This window comes from Zalophus californianus, chromosome 10 (genome assembly GCF_009762305.2).
Source record: "Zalophus californianus isolate mZalCal1 chromosome 10, mZalCal1.pri.v2, whole genome shotgun sequence".
Taxonomy (NCBI): Eukaryota; Metazoa; Chordata; class Mammalia; order Carnivora; family Otariidae; genus Zalophus; species Zalophus californianus.
Window position 1 is genome coordinate 33,388,767 of NC_045604.1, and position 15,358 is coordinate 33,404,124.

Genomic DNA, 15,358 nt, shown 5'->3' on the forward strand with positions numbered 1-15,358 from the left:
ATGGGCCAAGTGACCTTGGCTGTATTACACTTGGGCCGACCCCCACCCCCACCCCCGGGGCCTGCTTCCTCATTGGTAGAATGGGGAAATATGGCTGTCCTACCTCCTCTATCACTCTTAAAAGCTTTTCAGGCTGGTCACTCACACTTGAGAGAGTGTTCACAAAAATGGTCTGGAGCAAGATGACTGCGGTGTTATTGATTTTTTTTATTAGTTTTGCTTTGATATATTGATTATTTAGCAATGGCGAAGTGGAGAAAGCACTAGATCAAGGTTGGGAGTTCCCTTTTGTGATCCTTACTCTATTACTAACTGGGTTTAACCAAATAACTTCTCCCCACAGGGCCTCAGTTACTTCACCCTAGACTCTAAAGATCTATTAGCTCTGAAAGTCTATGATTCCATTTGGCTAGATCCATTCAACTTCCCTACTTATCCAAAACAATGGGGTCTCTCTCACCAACTTTGACCACTAACTCACCATGATTTTCTGGAGACAGTGTCTGTGCTCAGCACCAGCTGTGAGGAGGTATTAATGGAGGGTTTCTAGTGTTGCTGACTGCATAAGGAGGCAGGGCTGACCCTTCTGGAATTGTCAACCTGACAATTCTCAACTTGATATCGGAGTGTTTCCTTTCTTTCTCTCCCATTGCTCAAAGGCTGCTTTGCCCAAACATGAAGTTCAGACAGCTGGTTAACAGATTTGGCAAAATAAAAGAGCAGATGTGACCCCTGAAAAGACAGTGGGACCAAGGGTGGTGTGAAAGTTCCCCGATAGGCATGGAATGAAGTGTTCATAAAGCAGAGTCCACATAAAATTCCTTCTGGCCACCTTGTCTGTTAACACCGCCCTCCCCTTAAAATGACCATTTCCCAGCTTCATCAACAGTCCTTGATATCAAGGACTTATAAGCAGTTGAACAAGAGGAGCTTTATGAAGAAGGTGAGAATCTACTGAAAAATACCCTCCTCATCCATGAGTTTAGGAAAATCCCAGAAAATCTTGCCTGGGTCAAAAAGTCTATGGCATGATGAGTGTGGGCTCAAATGGGGAGGGATGATTTGAGGGATGGGGGTTGTTCTTTTTGGTTTCTATGGAGAAAGCACCTGCCGGTGGAGTCAACCAGGGGAACTCCCAAGTGAAGGGGACTCAGAGCATCTCAGAGGCCACTGAACCCATGCCCTCCAGTCAGCCTTTCGGTCACAAATATTTACTGGGGCCCCACTGAGTTGGAAGGTCTCTGGGGACTTAGTGAGGTGGATCCAACATGATAACTGCCCTAAAGGAGCTTAGAATGTACTTGAGAAGGCAAGCCTCGTATACGTGAATACGATGAAATGTGTGCAGCAGGCTGAGTGCTAACAGACTTCAGAAAGGGGGGCAGCTAGCAAGGGCTAGGAATGATGGCTAAGAAGTTATAGTAATTGGAAGCCTCTTAGCTTTTCAAACCCCCAGGAAGGGAAATTCCACACTTTCCTAGGTGACCTCCATCAGGGTTCAATCAATCCTTTCTTGAAGCCTTCTTTGAGTCATGCATCACCTTTGGCTGTGGGAAATGTTTGACCTTCCTGGGTCCAAGGATGGCCAACCTCTGCTTTCCCAGATGGAGCCCCAGCTCCATTAGCTCCCCTTCGTACAGGTGGAGGGAGGATGAGAAAAGACTGAAGTTGTGGTGTTTGGTCCTGGTTCTCTTTCCATGGTGACTGAGCAGCTTATGCTTCCATTTCTCGGGGTCCAGGGTGCATCTCCGGGACAGTCAGACTGGCCTGGGGACGACAGTCATCCCGGAGCATATTCCTTTCCATGTGGGGGGGCAGCTGGTCTGGCTGGAGGCTCAGTTCCAGGAAATATGTCATCTGAATCAAGGTGACTGCTGCTGTTCTTTTTGCCTCCTGAGCTGCACAGACACAGAGGATGCTGTGAAGGGACTGGGAACTGAATTTGATTCCCTGAGGACCCCAACCCCAACCCCCACAAGACATTGGGAACTTCCTGACACAGAAGAATTGCAATTGACCCCTTTGATTGAAAAGGATTGGGCCAGGCCTTTGGGGTTCTGGGGTGATCATCTTAGCCTCTTCCACTTGCTCCCACAAATCTCACCCTCTCTTCATCAGAGCTAACCACCACGGAGCACTCATTTTAGGAGTATTTAAACCTGGGCTGGAAGAGACTTTCAGCCAGGGCATGCAGAGGGTGCAAGTGTAGTTTGCCCCCACATCTGGTCCCAGCACTCCTGCCATCCACGTCTGGGATTGCTCCTGTGGTTCACATGCCTACAGTTAGCATCTGTCTTACCATCCTCTGAGGAGCTTCTCCTTCAGTTCTGGGATGTCACCAAGGCCTAAGTATAGAGATGATTCTCCCATTTCATTGATAAACCAAGGCCAGGAGTGGTTAAATGGCTCCGACGAGAACTTAGCATTTCTATATCCCAGGTCCTGGCACCAACTCTGACGCCACCCAGTCCTGAGGGTGTCTGATTGGAACGAAAACTCCCTCCCCAGCCTTGGGACTACTTCAACTGAACTCACTCATCTTGTTTCTCCAGAGCTTCTTTTGCAACAGGCCAAGAACCACAAGTGTAAGGGGGCACAGCACCGTGGAGGCGAGAATCAGGATCCGAGAGATGTTTTTCTCTCCTGGAGAAACGCTGGAGAGGAAGGAGCCGGTGGGGGGAGGAGGAAGAGCACAGGGGAGGGAAGGTTGGAGCTGGACAGGAGGCTGAAGGGCATTTGGCCCTCGCCCCTCACTTTACAGGTGAGAAGCTGAGGTGAGGGAAGTTGGCTGCCTTCATTCCCCCGGCGGGTGAGTAGCGGAGCTGGGACCAGGAGCCCTGTCTGCAGGTTCCCATGCCCTGAATCCCAGTCCCTCCTGCACTGCCCGTGTGTGTGGGCCCCACTGCGTGGCACAGTGGGAAACAGGACGGAGCGAGTCAGGGAATCTACCCTGGCCATTTGGCTCTGCCACAATCTTTCCCTGTGGCTTCAGCAAGTACCTCTCCCTCTCTAAAGCTTTTGTTCCTCATCTTTTAAAAAAAAGTCCCAAAGTTTCCACCTAAATATTCTCTTTTCCTAATGTTTAGATTTTTACTTGAAAACCACATGAAAATACTCAGGGCTCCTTAGCAAGGACTCTTGAACAAGGGAGGGTCTGCGATTTTTATGGTCCTTGCCCTTCGCTGTCGTGGGGTTATAAAGAGAGAAGTGAGCAGATGGAGTGGGGTACAGTGGTCAGCCCACGGAGGAGCATGCCGGGAGTGGGGCAGATATGGAGCCCGGGCCAAGGTGAAGGTCTGGGAGTTTACCTCATCATGGAGGACACCTTGCCCAAGAGGCTCACGGACCCAGCAGCTGGGGCCTGGCTCTGTGTGGCTTGGGGATCACTGTCTCCAACAGGCATGTCTAGGTCCTCTTCGGTGGCTCCCTCCTCAGACGCCATCTCTATGCTGGTGGGCCCCAGGATCCACACACCTGCAGCTGGGGTAGTTCCTTCAATGGAGCCCAGGTCATATGGCTTAGAAACGGTTGTTGCTTCTTGCAGGATTTCCTGCACCCATTTTTCTGAGACCAGAGTTGATGGCCTACTGGTCCCTATGACCTTCCCAGTGACATCCGGAGCTGTTCCGACTCCCTCTGTTTCTTCAGGTGGCCCATCGGCCTCTGTCGTTGTCTCCCTCCCTTCCTGGCGGGGCCTCGCCCTATTCGCTACTGAGCTTCTGGTGTCCCACACCCAAACACCTTTTGTCGTACTAGACACGCCTCCAGTTGTTGAAGCCGGACTCTCTGGAGTGGGGACTGTTGCCCAGACAGAACCCTCTACCTGGCTGGCCGTCCCTAGAGCCACTGCCTCAGTTGTTCCTGGAGTCTGCCTTCCCTCAGCTGACGCTGTTGTTCTGTTGGTCCCTGGAGTCAGAGCAACTCTATCCCATCCTGTCCCCTGGCTTTCTACAGTCTGAGCCGTTCCTAAGGTCCGTCTGCTGGCCGCTGGTGACACTGCTCCGAAGGATCCCATGACGAGCTCACCGGCAGCTGGAGTGGCCATGGGGATGGTTCTGGAAGGATCTGTGAACGGCAGAGGGAGACCATGTGGAAAGGCTACCCCAGCTGCCTGCAGCATTTAGCAAAGGATGCCAGGCTTAAGGTGCTTGCTCCAAGGAATGCGACCTCACTAAGCAACACAGTCTTCAGTCAGTATGATGGATAAAATAAAAATGAGGGAAAACCAGGTGTATTCTCTAGCCTGTCGCAAATATTGACATTCTGTGGTCCTTTCTCCTTGTTTAATGCCCACGTACACTCTGAGAGCTGTCCTGCACTCCCATGCTGGCCCCTTTCCCACAGCCCACCACATACTGCTCCTCAGACGGAGCAGGCAATCTCCGCAGATGGTCAGGGCAACATCTAACTGGACAAGTGCAATGCCAGGCTCTGCCTGTCCTCTGACATGCCACTTCTCCTGGCCAGCCACTGCCTGGGCCCCCTTCCATGGACTCTGGGTGCCCACCTCCAGGTCGCGTCTCTGGAACCTACCATGCAGAGCATGGACCTGGCAGCTTCTCAGATGTCTGCTGAGGGGCTCGGTCTCAGGAAAAGCCTCTTCTGTCCTGAGTATCTTACCTGCTCTGCTTATCTGAACAAAGAGACATCGTGAGCCGAAGAAGCCACATTTTTCAATTCACTCCCTTCTTGGAGTCCTCTCAAATATTCAGGCCACAGGGGAGCCTGAGTGGCTCAGTTGGTTAAGCGACTGCCTTCGGCTCAGGTCATGATCCTGGAGTCCCGGGATCGAGTCCCGCATCAGGCTCCCTGCTCGGCAGGGAGTCTGCTTCTCCCTCGGACCCTCCCCCGTCTCATGCTCTCTCTCTATCTCATTCTCTCTCTCAAATAAATAAATAAAATCTTTTAAAAAATTAAAAAAAAAAACAAAAGAAAACCAAATATTCAGGCCACAAAATTTGGGGAAATGTGGGTGGGACAGCTTGCATGCATCCATTTAGGCAGTTTTTCCAAATATCTACCTTCCTTCTGAAGGTAATTTCTTTCTGAAATGAAAGGCTACTTCCTAAAGTCCTTGCTTTACCCCCAGGTTTTCCTCATCACTCCCCACCCCCCTCAGGCTTGAAGCCCTCTTGGACCTGTCGGTCAGCGCCTGCCCCTTCTCCTTCCCAGCATTCACGTCACCAGACTTGACCCAGCAGCCATCAGCCCATACCTGCAGAGACGGTCAGCTTCATGCTGAAGAAGAACATGCTGTTTGTGTTTCCAATGCCACAGCGATAGCGCCCCACGTCATTCGGGGAGAGCTGGGACAGCCTCACCACAAACAAGCCTCTCTGCGGGAAGTCTGCTAGAGCCACACGGCCGCGGTAGCCGAGGTGAGTGTAGTTGGTGGTGGACACGATGGTGTGGCAGATCCACGTCACGGGGCTTAGGCGGCACCAGTACTTCCTCACATGCTTGTTGATGGACAAGGGGGTGTAATGGCACCGGATGGTGACAGCTCCCCCAGGTTCCCCAGACACCAGCCTCGGGCCCTTCAGTGCATTTGCAGCTGCTGGAGGGGTGAGGGGGGAGAGTCAAAGGAAAGGGAGTGTTGGGTAGAGTCACTGTGTGGGGAGTTACAAGCTCCAAACTCTGCCAGATTTAGGGAACAGGTCAGAAAATGCCTTCATGAAAGTGAAGCGAAGAAGAATCAATATGGGCACGTCGGAGCTCAGTGCCCTGGATCAGGAGTACCCCAGCCGTGGAATGGAGCTGTGTCTAAGGCCCCATCTGAGAGACAGAAATGCAAGAGTACTCTTACCAACTATTTAGCTAGCGCCTATCATGTGCCGGACGTTCTCATACAAGTCCGTCCAGAGCCTGGGTCAACATCTGATGGGAGGACTATGGTTTGTTTGATGGAAAACCCAAGAGAGATGGTAAGGAGGTGAGGACAGATTAGTGTGCTTTCCCTTGAGAGGGAAGGGGGCCCTGAACACAAGAATCCTGGCCCACTCAGTGGGTCCATCCCCAGACCGGTGGTTGAAAAATGTTCACACCGGTTCACACCGTGCTTTTCTGTAGAAATAGAAACACGTACCACCATCCAAGCACAGATGAACAATACTGTAAATATGCCTGCTTTGGCCATAGGCATAAATCATGCTCGAACACGTCTATGGCCTGTTCACTGAGTGACATGAACTTGACCTGGTGCGAACAGAAACAAAGCTTGTTCTTACACTGTCTCTTCATACTGGCTCTGCTCCTTGATAAATCTCAGGCATAACTTCAGGTACAGTAACTTTCATAGTCTTACATGGGGAGGAAAAAGTCCAATCTGGTCAAGAGCAATATATCTATCCAGTCCCGTCCGGTGACTGGTTGCAACTCTTGTCTCTTTGTTCTCTTCCCTCTATTCCAAACTGCTGTTTAGGCCCCTCGGGGATTGTATCTGGAGGGACAGAGGGGAAGATGAGGGGCAACAAGGGATGGCCAGAGATCTTCCTAGAACTTTTGCCTCCCAGACCGGCCCTCTGGCCGCAGCTCCTTCCTTGTAAGAACCGCCTCTCCTGCTGGCCTCTTGCCCCTCCTCCAACACCACCACACCTATGACTTCGGGCCACCTGCCCTTCTTTGGGTGGTCCCCATCCTTTCTGGGTGGCCTTTGTGGTGGAGCCCCCAGGCCAGCTCCTTTCTGTAGGTCCCACATTTGGTCACGGGAAGCACACTTTGGCCCTGCCATCAGGAGAAGCTGGGACATGGGACAGCTTGGTGAGTGGCTTTCTACAAGTTCCTTCTCTTACTTGACTGAACGTGAGGGCGCAGGTGAAGGCGAGCCCAACACCCCGGCATCTCTCTCCAAAACAGCTCTTCCGGTGAGCTCGGCTACCCTCTGCTGATTCTTCAGATGGCTACATGGGGGGCTGTGGCTGGCACAACCCCCTCTGTGGTCCTCGCCACAGTCCGGCGCAGGCGCTTCAACATCCTGCTTTAGGATGTGGGTGCCTGGCATCTATCAATTTGTTCTATGTCTTTAGGGCCCTCTGAAGCCAAGAAGGCTCAGGTTTTTTTGCTTGTTTTTAAAGATATTTATTTATTTGAGAAAGAGAGAGAGAGAGCACAAGCAGGGGGAGCTGCAGAGGGAGAGGGAGAAGCAGGCTCTCGCTGAGCAAGGAGCCTGATGCAGGACTCGATCCCAGGACCCCAAGATCATGACCTGAGCCGAAGGCAGACACTCAATGTACCGAGTCACCCAGGAGCCCCAAGAAGGTTCAGTTTAATATCCTGTTGCCAGAACTGGCTACAGAATTGCAAAGCCCAGTGCAAAATGAAAATGCAGAACCCCTTGTTCGGAGTTTATTAACCCCTGTTCACTATGGTGATAGCAGAGCATTAAACCAAGCACCTTCTGAGTCTGGGGCCCTATGACTGCCCAGGGCCCATGCTCATGAAGCCGGCCTGCCTGCTACATATGTCTTGAGGTCTAATTATAGGAAGACTCGAGGCCACGGTGCTATGACTGTGGCAGTACTCACCGTAAGTTTAATTAAATGACATGCCACCAACTATGCCATTATTAGTAAAGCTAAATGGCAACTTATCTTTAAAAGTCAAGAATATTCACAACTACAAACAAGGACCGTCTCGGGACAACAGTGATGGGGTGCCCTGATAAAGTGTTCATACCCTAGTTCTCATGAATTCTTGCAATCTACACATGGCACATACAAGAGGCTCTCTGCCCCATTCATCAGCAGGATGGGGGCAGTCTGACCTCGCAGGAGAAGGCTGATTAAGAACCCTTAATGAGCTCTTGCAGTGAACATTTTTTCTTTTGTTAATACCAAGTTTTACTTGCCCTTGAGAACTCGTTTGGTGAATTACTGATCAGTAGCTCTTAGTTATATATAATTAAGGTGTATATATATTATATAATTGGGAATATATTTGGTATGTATTATAAATACTTTGGAATGTTTTATTGGTCACCTGTGGGCTAGCATTTTAGGATCCATGTGGTGCCCGCCTGGGCTCCCTGCTGCAGATTCTCAGCCCTTTGGTGGAGGCAGGGGCCCTGCACTCATTCCACCATCACTTCCCTGCAGTTGTCTGTGGCTCTGGCTTCCCCCGGGGAGGAGTGAGGGGGGGTCCTGTGGATGGAGGGAGCCCAGGGACTAGAGACCAACTCGGTCTGAGAGAGCACAAGAGGTCTGAGGCAGGACAGGGGGAGAATGGTTGCACCTGCAGTGGCTGTCTCCTCCATCCGGCATGGGGGTGGGAAAGGAGTGAGTGTTTCCTTGGCCCAGAGGTGGGGCCCGGAGGGCAGAGAGCCCTTCCACTGGCATCTGAGATGGGGTCTTCTGTGTGGATGGGTCAAAGCAGAACCTGGGACAAAGGGAGGAGATGAACCATCAGGGGACCCTCTAAGCTCACAAATGCAGCCATGAGAGGAAGAGCCGGCTGTAAACTCCTTGCCACCCCATCAAGTAAGAGTTCCCTGCCTTCTGCCTTGCCTCCCTTTGGCTCCTGTGACACTGCTGGAGTCCCACGTGTCAGCTGCCAACATGGGGAGGAGAAGGAGGAGACGGACAGCGGAGAGGGGCCACCCCATCCCCTGTGCTGCCTTCTTGACCGCAGGCCTTGGGGGGCTGAGGGGGCATTTCTTTGAAGGAAGACTGAAATGCTGTCCAAAATACTTAACTGCACCCTTAAAAGTATCAAATTCAGCATTTGAGACTTAAGGGAATTGAGTCAGGACTCTTACCTACATTAATATGTTAGCAGAAAAATCATGGGCCTGCCTGAGTTTTCATCTGGGGGCAGGGGACACCTGCTTCTACTGAAAATTTTTCAAAGGCAGCTAGTGGGAGATTCAAATCAAGAGATGGTGTGATTATATGACAGAGAGCTCTTGCTCAAAATGAACGTTTGGTTCACTAAAATTCTGATTTGTTTATAAGCCAAACCCAATTATTCATCCTTTTTTTTTGGTATTACCAGAGCATTTTCATTCATTCATTTAATGATTATTTGTTCAGTATCTACACGGGACTAAGTTCTAGGTACCAGACACTCTGGGCACATATTCACCACATTTCTCAATGGTTCCCCATTTCCATCAAAATAAAATCTAGACACCACAGCACGGAGACAGGGCCATGCATCATTTGAGCCTGATCCATACCTGGCCAGCCTCACCATACCAGCCTGCCAGGACCTACTGGGGCAAAGACTCTGTCCTCCATCCAGCTGTCCCTTGTGACTGGCACGTGCTTGGCCCTCCATAAATGTGTGCTGACTAAATCAGTAGATGCAGAGATGCAAATTTTATTTACCCACCAGTTTCTCGTAGACTCTGAACACTTTTGAGGAGGGCAGGTCTGCATCTTTAAGTCCCTAGTCCTGGGCCTGGCACTGAGTGTTTTTGGAATGAGTGGGAATGAGCAGTACCCCTTCTGTCTCTTGTGTGTATGCTCTGGAACCCTCATCTTGCAAATGCCGCCAACTTTCAGTCATCAACTTGAAGGGAAGAGAGCAGAAACATTGGGAATATCCTAACAGTGAATATTCTAGAAATGAGCAAAGCAGGCATCGGCTCTCTCTTGTGAGCTCTTGCGCCTCTCACTCCCTCCAGGCCCAGACCTGACCCCTCCCTGGATGCACTGCATGGTCTGGGATGCCGGGAGAGAGAGCCAAGGGTATGGCCAAAGTGCCGGGGCAGCGGTCAACGCCACCACCGAAACGCCTGCCAGGAATCTCCGCAGCCTGGAAGGCACAGGGCTGGTTTTGCAAGCTCCGATTCTGGGCTGTGTTTGGGACTCACCTTGCAAGAGGCACAACGTGAGGAGGACGGGCATTTTCCAACCTGCCCTCTGGTTGGCAACCTGCAAAAAACACTGTAGTTGAAGAAGCCTGAGGGGGGCAGGTGAGAAGCTAGGGTGAGCAGCAGGGAGACCTGGGCGGGCCCTTTCTCACTGGAGGACCTCAGTGTGCTCAGTGTTGTGGCTGGATGGGGTATATGTCACCAAGGGCAGGACGGGAACTGCCCTCCCTGAGAGAAGCATGACTCCATCACCCACTCCTAAGCATGTGTGTTTGGCCCAGTCACCACTACCAAGGCTAAAAGGTCCCCACCCTTGGGGTTTCTGTGTTCAGAAGAGTTGGAACTCCCCCTGTAGGATCCCAGCCCCCGCACCCACTTGCCAGCGCGGAGCTCTGAATGTGGGGGAGCCTTGTGTCGTGGAAAGATGACACCCTTGAAGTTGAAACGTAGGCGGGAGTTGTGGGGCCTTCAGGGGTCAGCTTCCTCCCCGGGAGAATGAGCACATGCGTCAGGGAGTTGTTGCACAACTGAAACTAGATTGTGTTAGAAGTGCTGGCAGTGTGCTGGGTACAGAGTAGCTCCCTCCCCCTTCCCTTCTCACCCCTTCTTTTTTGCAGAAAGAGAATTGGTTCCTTCAAGAGAAGCTTTCTGTTTTGCTGGTGGGGTGCCACCGGGTGGTAACAAGGACTTAGAAATTAGCTCTCAGGACGTGAAATTGTCGGCACAAGGGTCCTATTCTCTTTCTTCTCCACAACTTCTAGAAAGCCCTCCCTGTCCTCCGGTCCACACTGCTCTCCCCTTACTCTGGTCTCTCCTGCTGGCCAGGTGGGACTCTATGTGCCATCACTCTACCCCAGGCTCTGGGCTGGATGTAGCATGGCGCAGGAGCAAGAATGGACCACTCTCGGAAGAGACACCATACTGATCCCCACTCAGTAGTCTTTTATTGCTTGCTGATTATAAAGACAGAGATTGTACATTATACTTCATTTGTATTCCCCCTAGGGTTTTCTTTTTTTTTTTTTTAAGATTTTATTTATTTGACAGAGAGAGACAGCGAGAGAGGGAACACAAGCAGCGGGAGTGGGAGAGGGAGAAGCAGGCTTCCCGCCGAGCAGGGAACCCGATGTGGGGCTCGATCCCAGGACCCTGGGATCATGATCTGAGCCGAAGGCAGATGCTTAACGACTGAGCCACCCAGGCGCCCCCCCCGCCAGGGTTTTCATGGATGCTTTTGGGTTGATTCAAAATCTGTGCTTTAAATCTATCTACTGCCTGCAGTTCTTAGGACCTATACATTTAGAAAGAAAGAAAAGAAAAGAAAAGGAAAGGAAAGGAAAGGAAAGGAAAGGAAAGGAAAGGAAAGGAAAGGAAAGGAAAGGAAAGGAAAGGAAAGGAAAGGAAAGGAAAGGAAAGGAAAAGAAAGAAAGAAAGAAAGAAAGAAAAGAAAGAAAGAAAAGAAAGAAAAGAAAGAAAGAAACAAAGAGAAAGAAACAAAGAGAAAGGAAAGAAAGAAAGAAAGAAAGAAAGAAAGAGAGAAAGAAAGAAAGAAAGAAAGAAAGAAAGAAAGAAAGAAAGAAAGAAAGAAAGAAAGAACGTTAAGTTAGCGATCACAGTCTCCTCTCCCCTCTAATCCCTGCCTCACTAATGTTGAGAACAGGTGCAGACCATCGCGGTCTGGCCCGAGCGCAGGAGACCCTTACCGCCCACCCTTGCCCAATGAGACTAAGCCACACAAGGCCAGTGGCCAGGCTGGGACATAGGCTAAAGGAGGAGGAAAGGGAACGCGGGAGGCAAGGAGAAGCGGGAGAGGAAAGGAAGGGCAAAGGAAGAGAGTAGGGGGCAGGAGAATGGTAGGACCCATAGGTTGGCACTGCAGCTGCAAACTGTCACCTCAGCTTGGCTCTGCCCAGCCGTCTCCCCTAAAGCCTTGGCCTGCTCTATCCAGGTAGAGCCCTGAGAGCGGAGGAAGCTACAAGGGTCCTCAGGCTCCTCGCGCCCCCTTCGTGCCCTCTTAGCGATGCCCCTGCCTTGGGCGCCGCCATGGCAGCCTAGGCCCTACTCGCCGTCCAGAGCTTCTGGCTGCCTGCCTTCACCTGGAGGCTCTCCCAGGTGTGCCTGCGCCTAATCTGTTGTTTGATTAATGTCCACCAAGCCCAGGTTCCTCGGGGCTTGTTTTTCTAACACACTAGGTGCTGACATGGCACAGGTTGAGGTCAAAGTCTCCGCACCACACCACCTAGTTCCTCCCAAGTCCACCCGCGCAGCAATCTCTAGGCTTGGGAGCAAAAGCCACCTCGCCCCTGAGGGGCAATGAGGAAGCTCGGAGTGTGAGATAAAAGGTCTCTGGGGAGTTATCAGCCTTGATTGGAGGCTGAAAGGACTATATTTGAGGAAATGTCTCCAAGCCAACCACCCTGCCAGTGACCTTCAGAAAACCTTTCTCCAGGATACAGAGAGCCCCAACTCAGCAGCCTGGGGCTACAGTCCTCTGTAATAATGCACAGCATTTTAGGGGATGAGGGCCACGTGGTGGGGGGCTCTCATCCCTCTGTCCTGCTGGGAAGGGCATCTACATCTCCAGCACAGGCTGGTGTATGACTCCCCAAATCCCTACTGCCTCCCCCCACACACTTCCCTCCTATTCCCTACCCCTGGGGCAGCAGACAAGAAAGCAAAAGAGCCCATGTGATGTAGAGGGAAGTGCATAGAACCAGGACTCTGGAGCCTTCGCTTTGCTCACGGCTTATAGAATAACCTAGAGCAAATGCATCCTTGTCTCCACTACAGCAGAAGAACTTTGTGTGATCTCCATGTCTCCTTCTCTTTCTGACATTTGTTGGTTCCACATGACTCAGGGCCTCAAAGGAATCATGCACTCTGGTGGGAGGGAGAGTCAGGGTGCGCAGGAGAGTGGGGAGGCAGGAGGGAGATGCTGTGGGCTGAACCCCATGGTCCTTCCCTGGCCTCCTGGGCATGAGCCCAGCCTGCTCCAGGAAAGGCCCCTGAATGCACACTTGAGAGTTGCTGCTGCAAGTCACCACCACCACCCCTCCCCCTGGGGGAGAGACAAGACCCCAGCCGCTGGGGAGAAAGCCGAGTCTCACCTGTCCTCCTGGCTTAGCTGAGGCTTCTCCGGCCATCTCAGTCCAGAGATAAAATCCACCCGGACTTTTCTTTTTACTCTCTCTCTTTTTGAGCTGCTGAACACCTTCTAGCTTCTTTTCTTTAACCTTGAGACTGAGAATCAGCCCTGGAGAGCTGGAAACAGCTGGAGCTCCAAGAAGCTCCAAGTACAAGATGGAGCTCTGCACCTCGCCTCTCCACGGCTGCAGCAAGTCACTGCACCCTGCCTACTGGTTCTAGGAAGGAGCTGGTCCTGGTTCCTTGTGGTCCTCACTGTCACTTACTCTTGCAGAACTTTTCCAGGGGTGGTGACAGTGACGTCAAGGATCCACATCCTTCCATCTCTCATTTCCCCTCCAGTCCAGGGCCCCAGATTTTTCAGGATGCCCCAGTTTAGCTTGCCCTTTCAGGATAAGTGATGCAGCAATCTGGGGAGGAGAGAAAATTCAGGAGAGGAATTCCCCAGTAGTCTGGCTGGGCAGCTGGTGCCTTCTGCTGGCCTGGCCCCATCGGCTCCCAGGAGAGCCAGTTTGGGTCACAGACTCCAGGTCAACTGCACGTCTGGTAGTCCCTAATTCATGCTCCAGACAAAGCACAATACAGGAAATGAGATGATTTCCATGGAAAGAGAGCACTGACCAGCATGGCTCATCCCGGAGGATAACAACATGCTTAAAAATACCCCAACATTTTGCTTTGGAAAATATATCATGGGTGGGTTCTCTTCCTTGTAAAAGATGTAATGCCTACCTCTGTTGGTTTTAAACTGACATCAAAATGACAATTAAGGAGCTCCAAGGGGCGGAGGTACTGCAGACTCTAGTGAAGGATGCTCACCAGGCCCCTGAGGGACACTGTAGCACCCTTGGGCCAATTAGAAAGGGCACTTCTTCTTTAGAAAAATCAAGGCAGTTGATGTATTGTTGTACAATAACCATAGATAGCAACACGTACTGTCTATGCATTCCCCCTTCCAGGTCTGAAGACAGGCTGTGGGTAGGAACTGTGTCACTGAAAGCAATAAAAGAGGAAAAGAAACAATACCATGGGCTGCCTGGAGTGTGGCTGGGACAAGGTGGTCTCGTGTGTGTGCCAGTTTCTGAGTGCACAGTAGTGTGTGTCACTATCCCAGGACTTGGTTAGAAGGTCCAGATCTTCACAAACACCTGCAGCCTCTCATATAAGTTCGAAGACATCTACAATGGAAATGCATTCCCTTAGCTGTGGCATGCTTAAGCAGTGCACAACCTGAAGAACTGTACATGGTGGCCCTGCTTATCCCCAGAACTGAATGGTGGTAGAGAGGGTTAATGCCTGGCTACATTCTCCATTCCCAGCTCCTCTGGGAGCAGTACAGCATTGTGGTTTGATCACATAGACTTTGGAGTTAAGACTCCTTCCAAGTTAATATCCCAGCCCTACTTTTTACTGGAAAAGTGATATGAGTCAGATTACTTAACCGCTTTACTCCTTGTTCTCCTCATCTGAAAACGGGAAATAATAGCACCTATCTCATAAAGTTATTTTGTGGATTAAGTGTGACAATCCATATAACTTAAGTTCCCTGCATGTTGCAAATTCTCAGTAAACGTCAGCCGATAATATTAATAGTTTGGCTTACAGCAACAGAAAGCAGGTGTCTTTTAATGATCAAAGCCTCAAAAAGTGTCCTTTTTGAAGGTTTTCATCTATTCAGTGGTCTGTTACTTTCTTTTTTCCTTCCTTCGTTCTTTTTTCTTTCTTTCCCTTTTTTTTTTCTTTTGCCGTTTGATCATTTTGGCATTTGAAAGATTAAAAATAAATCAATTTGTCTAAGGACATGTCTGGATTGATTTTGTATCTTAAAATAAATATTTGTCAAATTGTATTGTATAAACCACGCAGCTATTTTACATCCTTAAGGATATTTTTTCTAGTTTATCACTTTTTGAACATTTTGGAGACTTCTTGATTACTAAAGACATAAGCCATAGTAAAGTTCAATTAGTTGTAAAGTCCTGGGCCAGTTTTCAGAGCACTGACCTGGAGCCACGGTGGCTCCCTCTCCAAAGCTTTATGGGGGAGAAAACTCTGTCCTGGCTACTCCTCTTGAGAGTGTAACTGAATTGCTTTGCTTAATGCAAAGCCATGGGAAGCATCTTTACGTAGGTTTATGACACTGTGACCTTCTGATTCCAGGTCCCAGACTCCAGGAAAAACTAAATAATACTGAGACCAAATGTCAGATCTGGGAAGAGTTTTGCCCACTCCCTGCCCCCCACCTCCAATCCCCCAATCCCAATTTTAGCAAAGGACTTTATTTGCTAAACAGACACAATGAAGTAAAAATCAGAAACCAGCTAACCAAGGCAAGGAAAGCCTTTTGTGCTACAACACAATCTCTATTGATCTCTTCCCTCTCCAAAACATGTTTTCTAATGA

The 15,358-nt window shown here is 50.4% G+C and overlaps 1 protein-coding gene across 1 annotated transcript; it reads right to left on the reverse strand.

Moving 5' to 3' along the window:
* Positions 1-205: 205 nt before the first annotated feature.
* FCAMR (Fc fragment of IgA and IgM receptor) lies at positions 206-12,988 on the reverse strand. Its single transcript, XM_027614107.1, has 6 exons — positions 12,919-12,988; positions 9,812-9,872; positions 5,216-5,557; positions 3,309-4,065; positions 2,536-2,654; positions 206-1,898 (listed from the first exon to the last, which is right to left on the reverse strand). The coding sequence occupies exons 1-6, from the start codon at positions 12,952-12,954 to the stop codon at positions 1,714-1,716; spliced, it is 1,500 nt and encodes a 499-aa protein (XP_027469908.1). The 5' UTR covers positions 12,955-12,988; the 3' UTR covers positions 206-1,713.
* Positions 12,989-15,358: the final 2,370 nt, after the last annotated feature.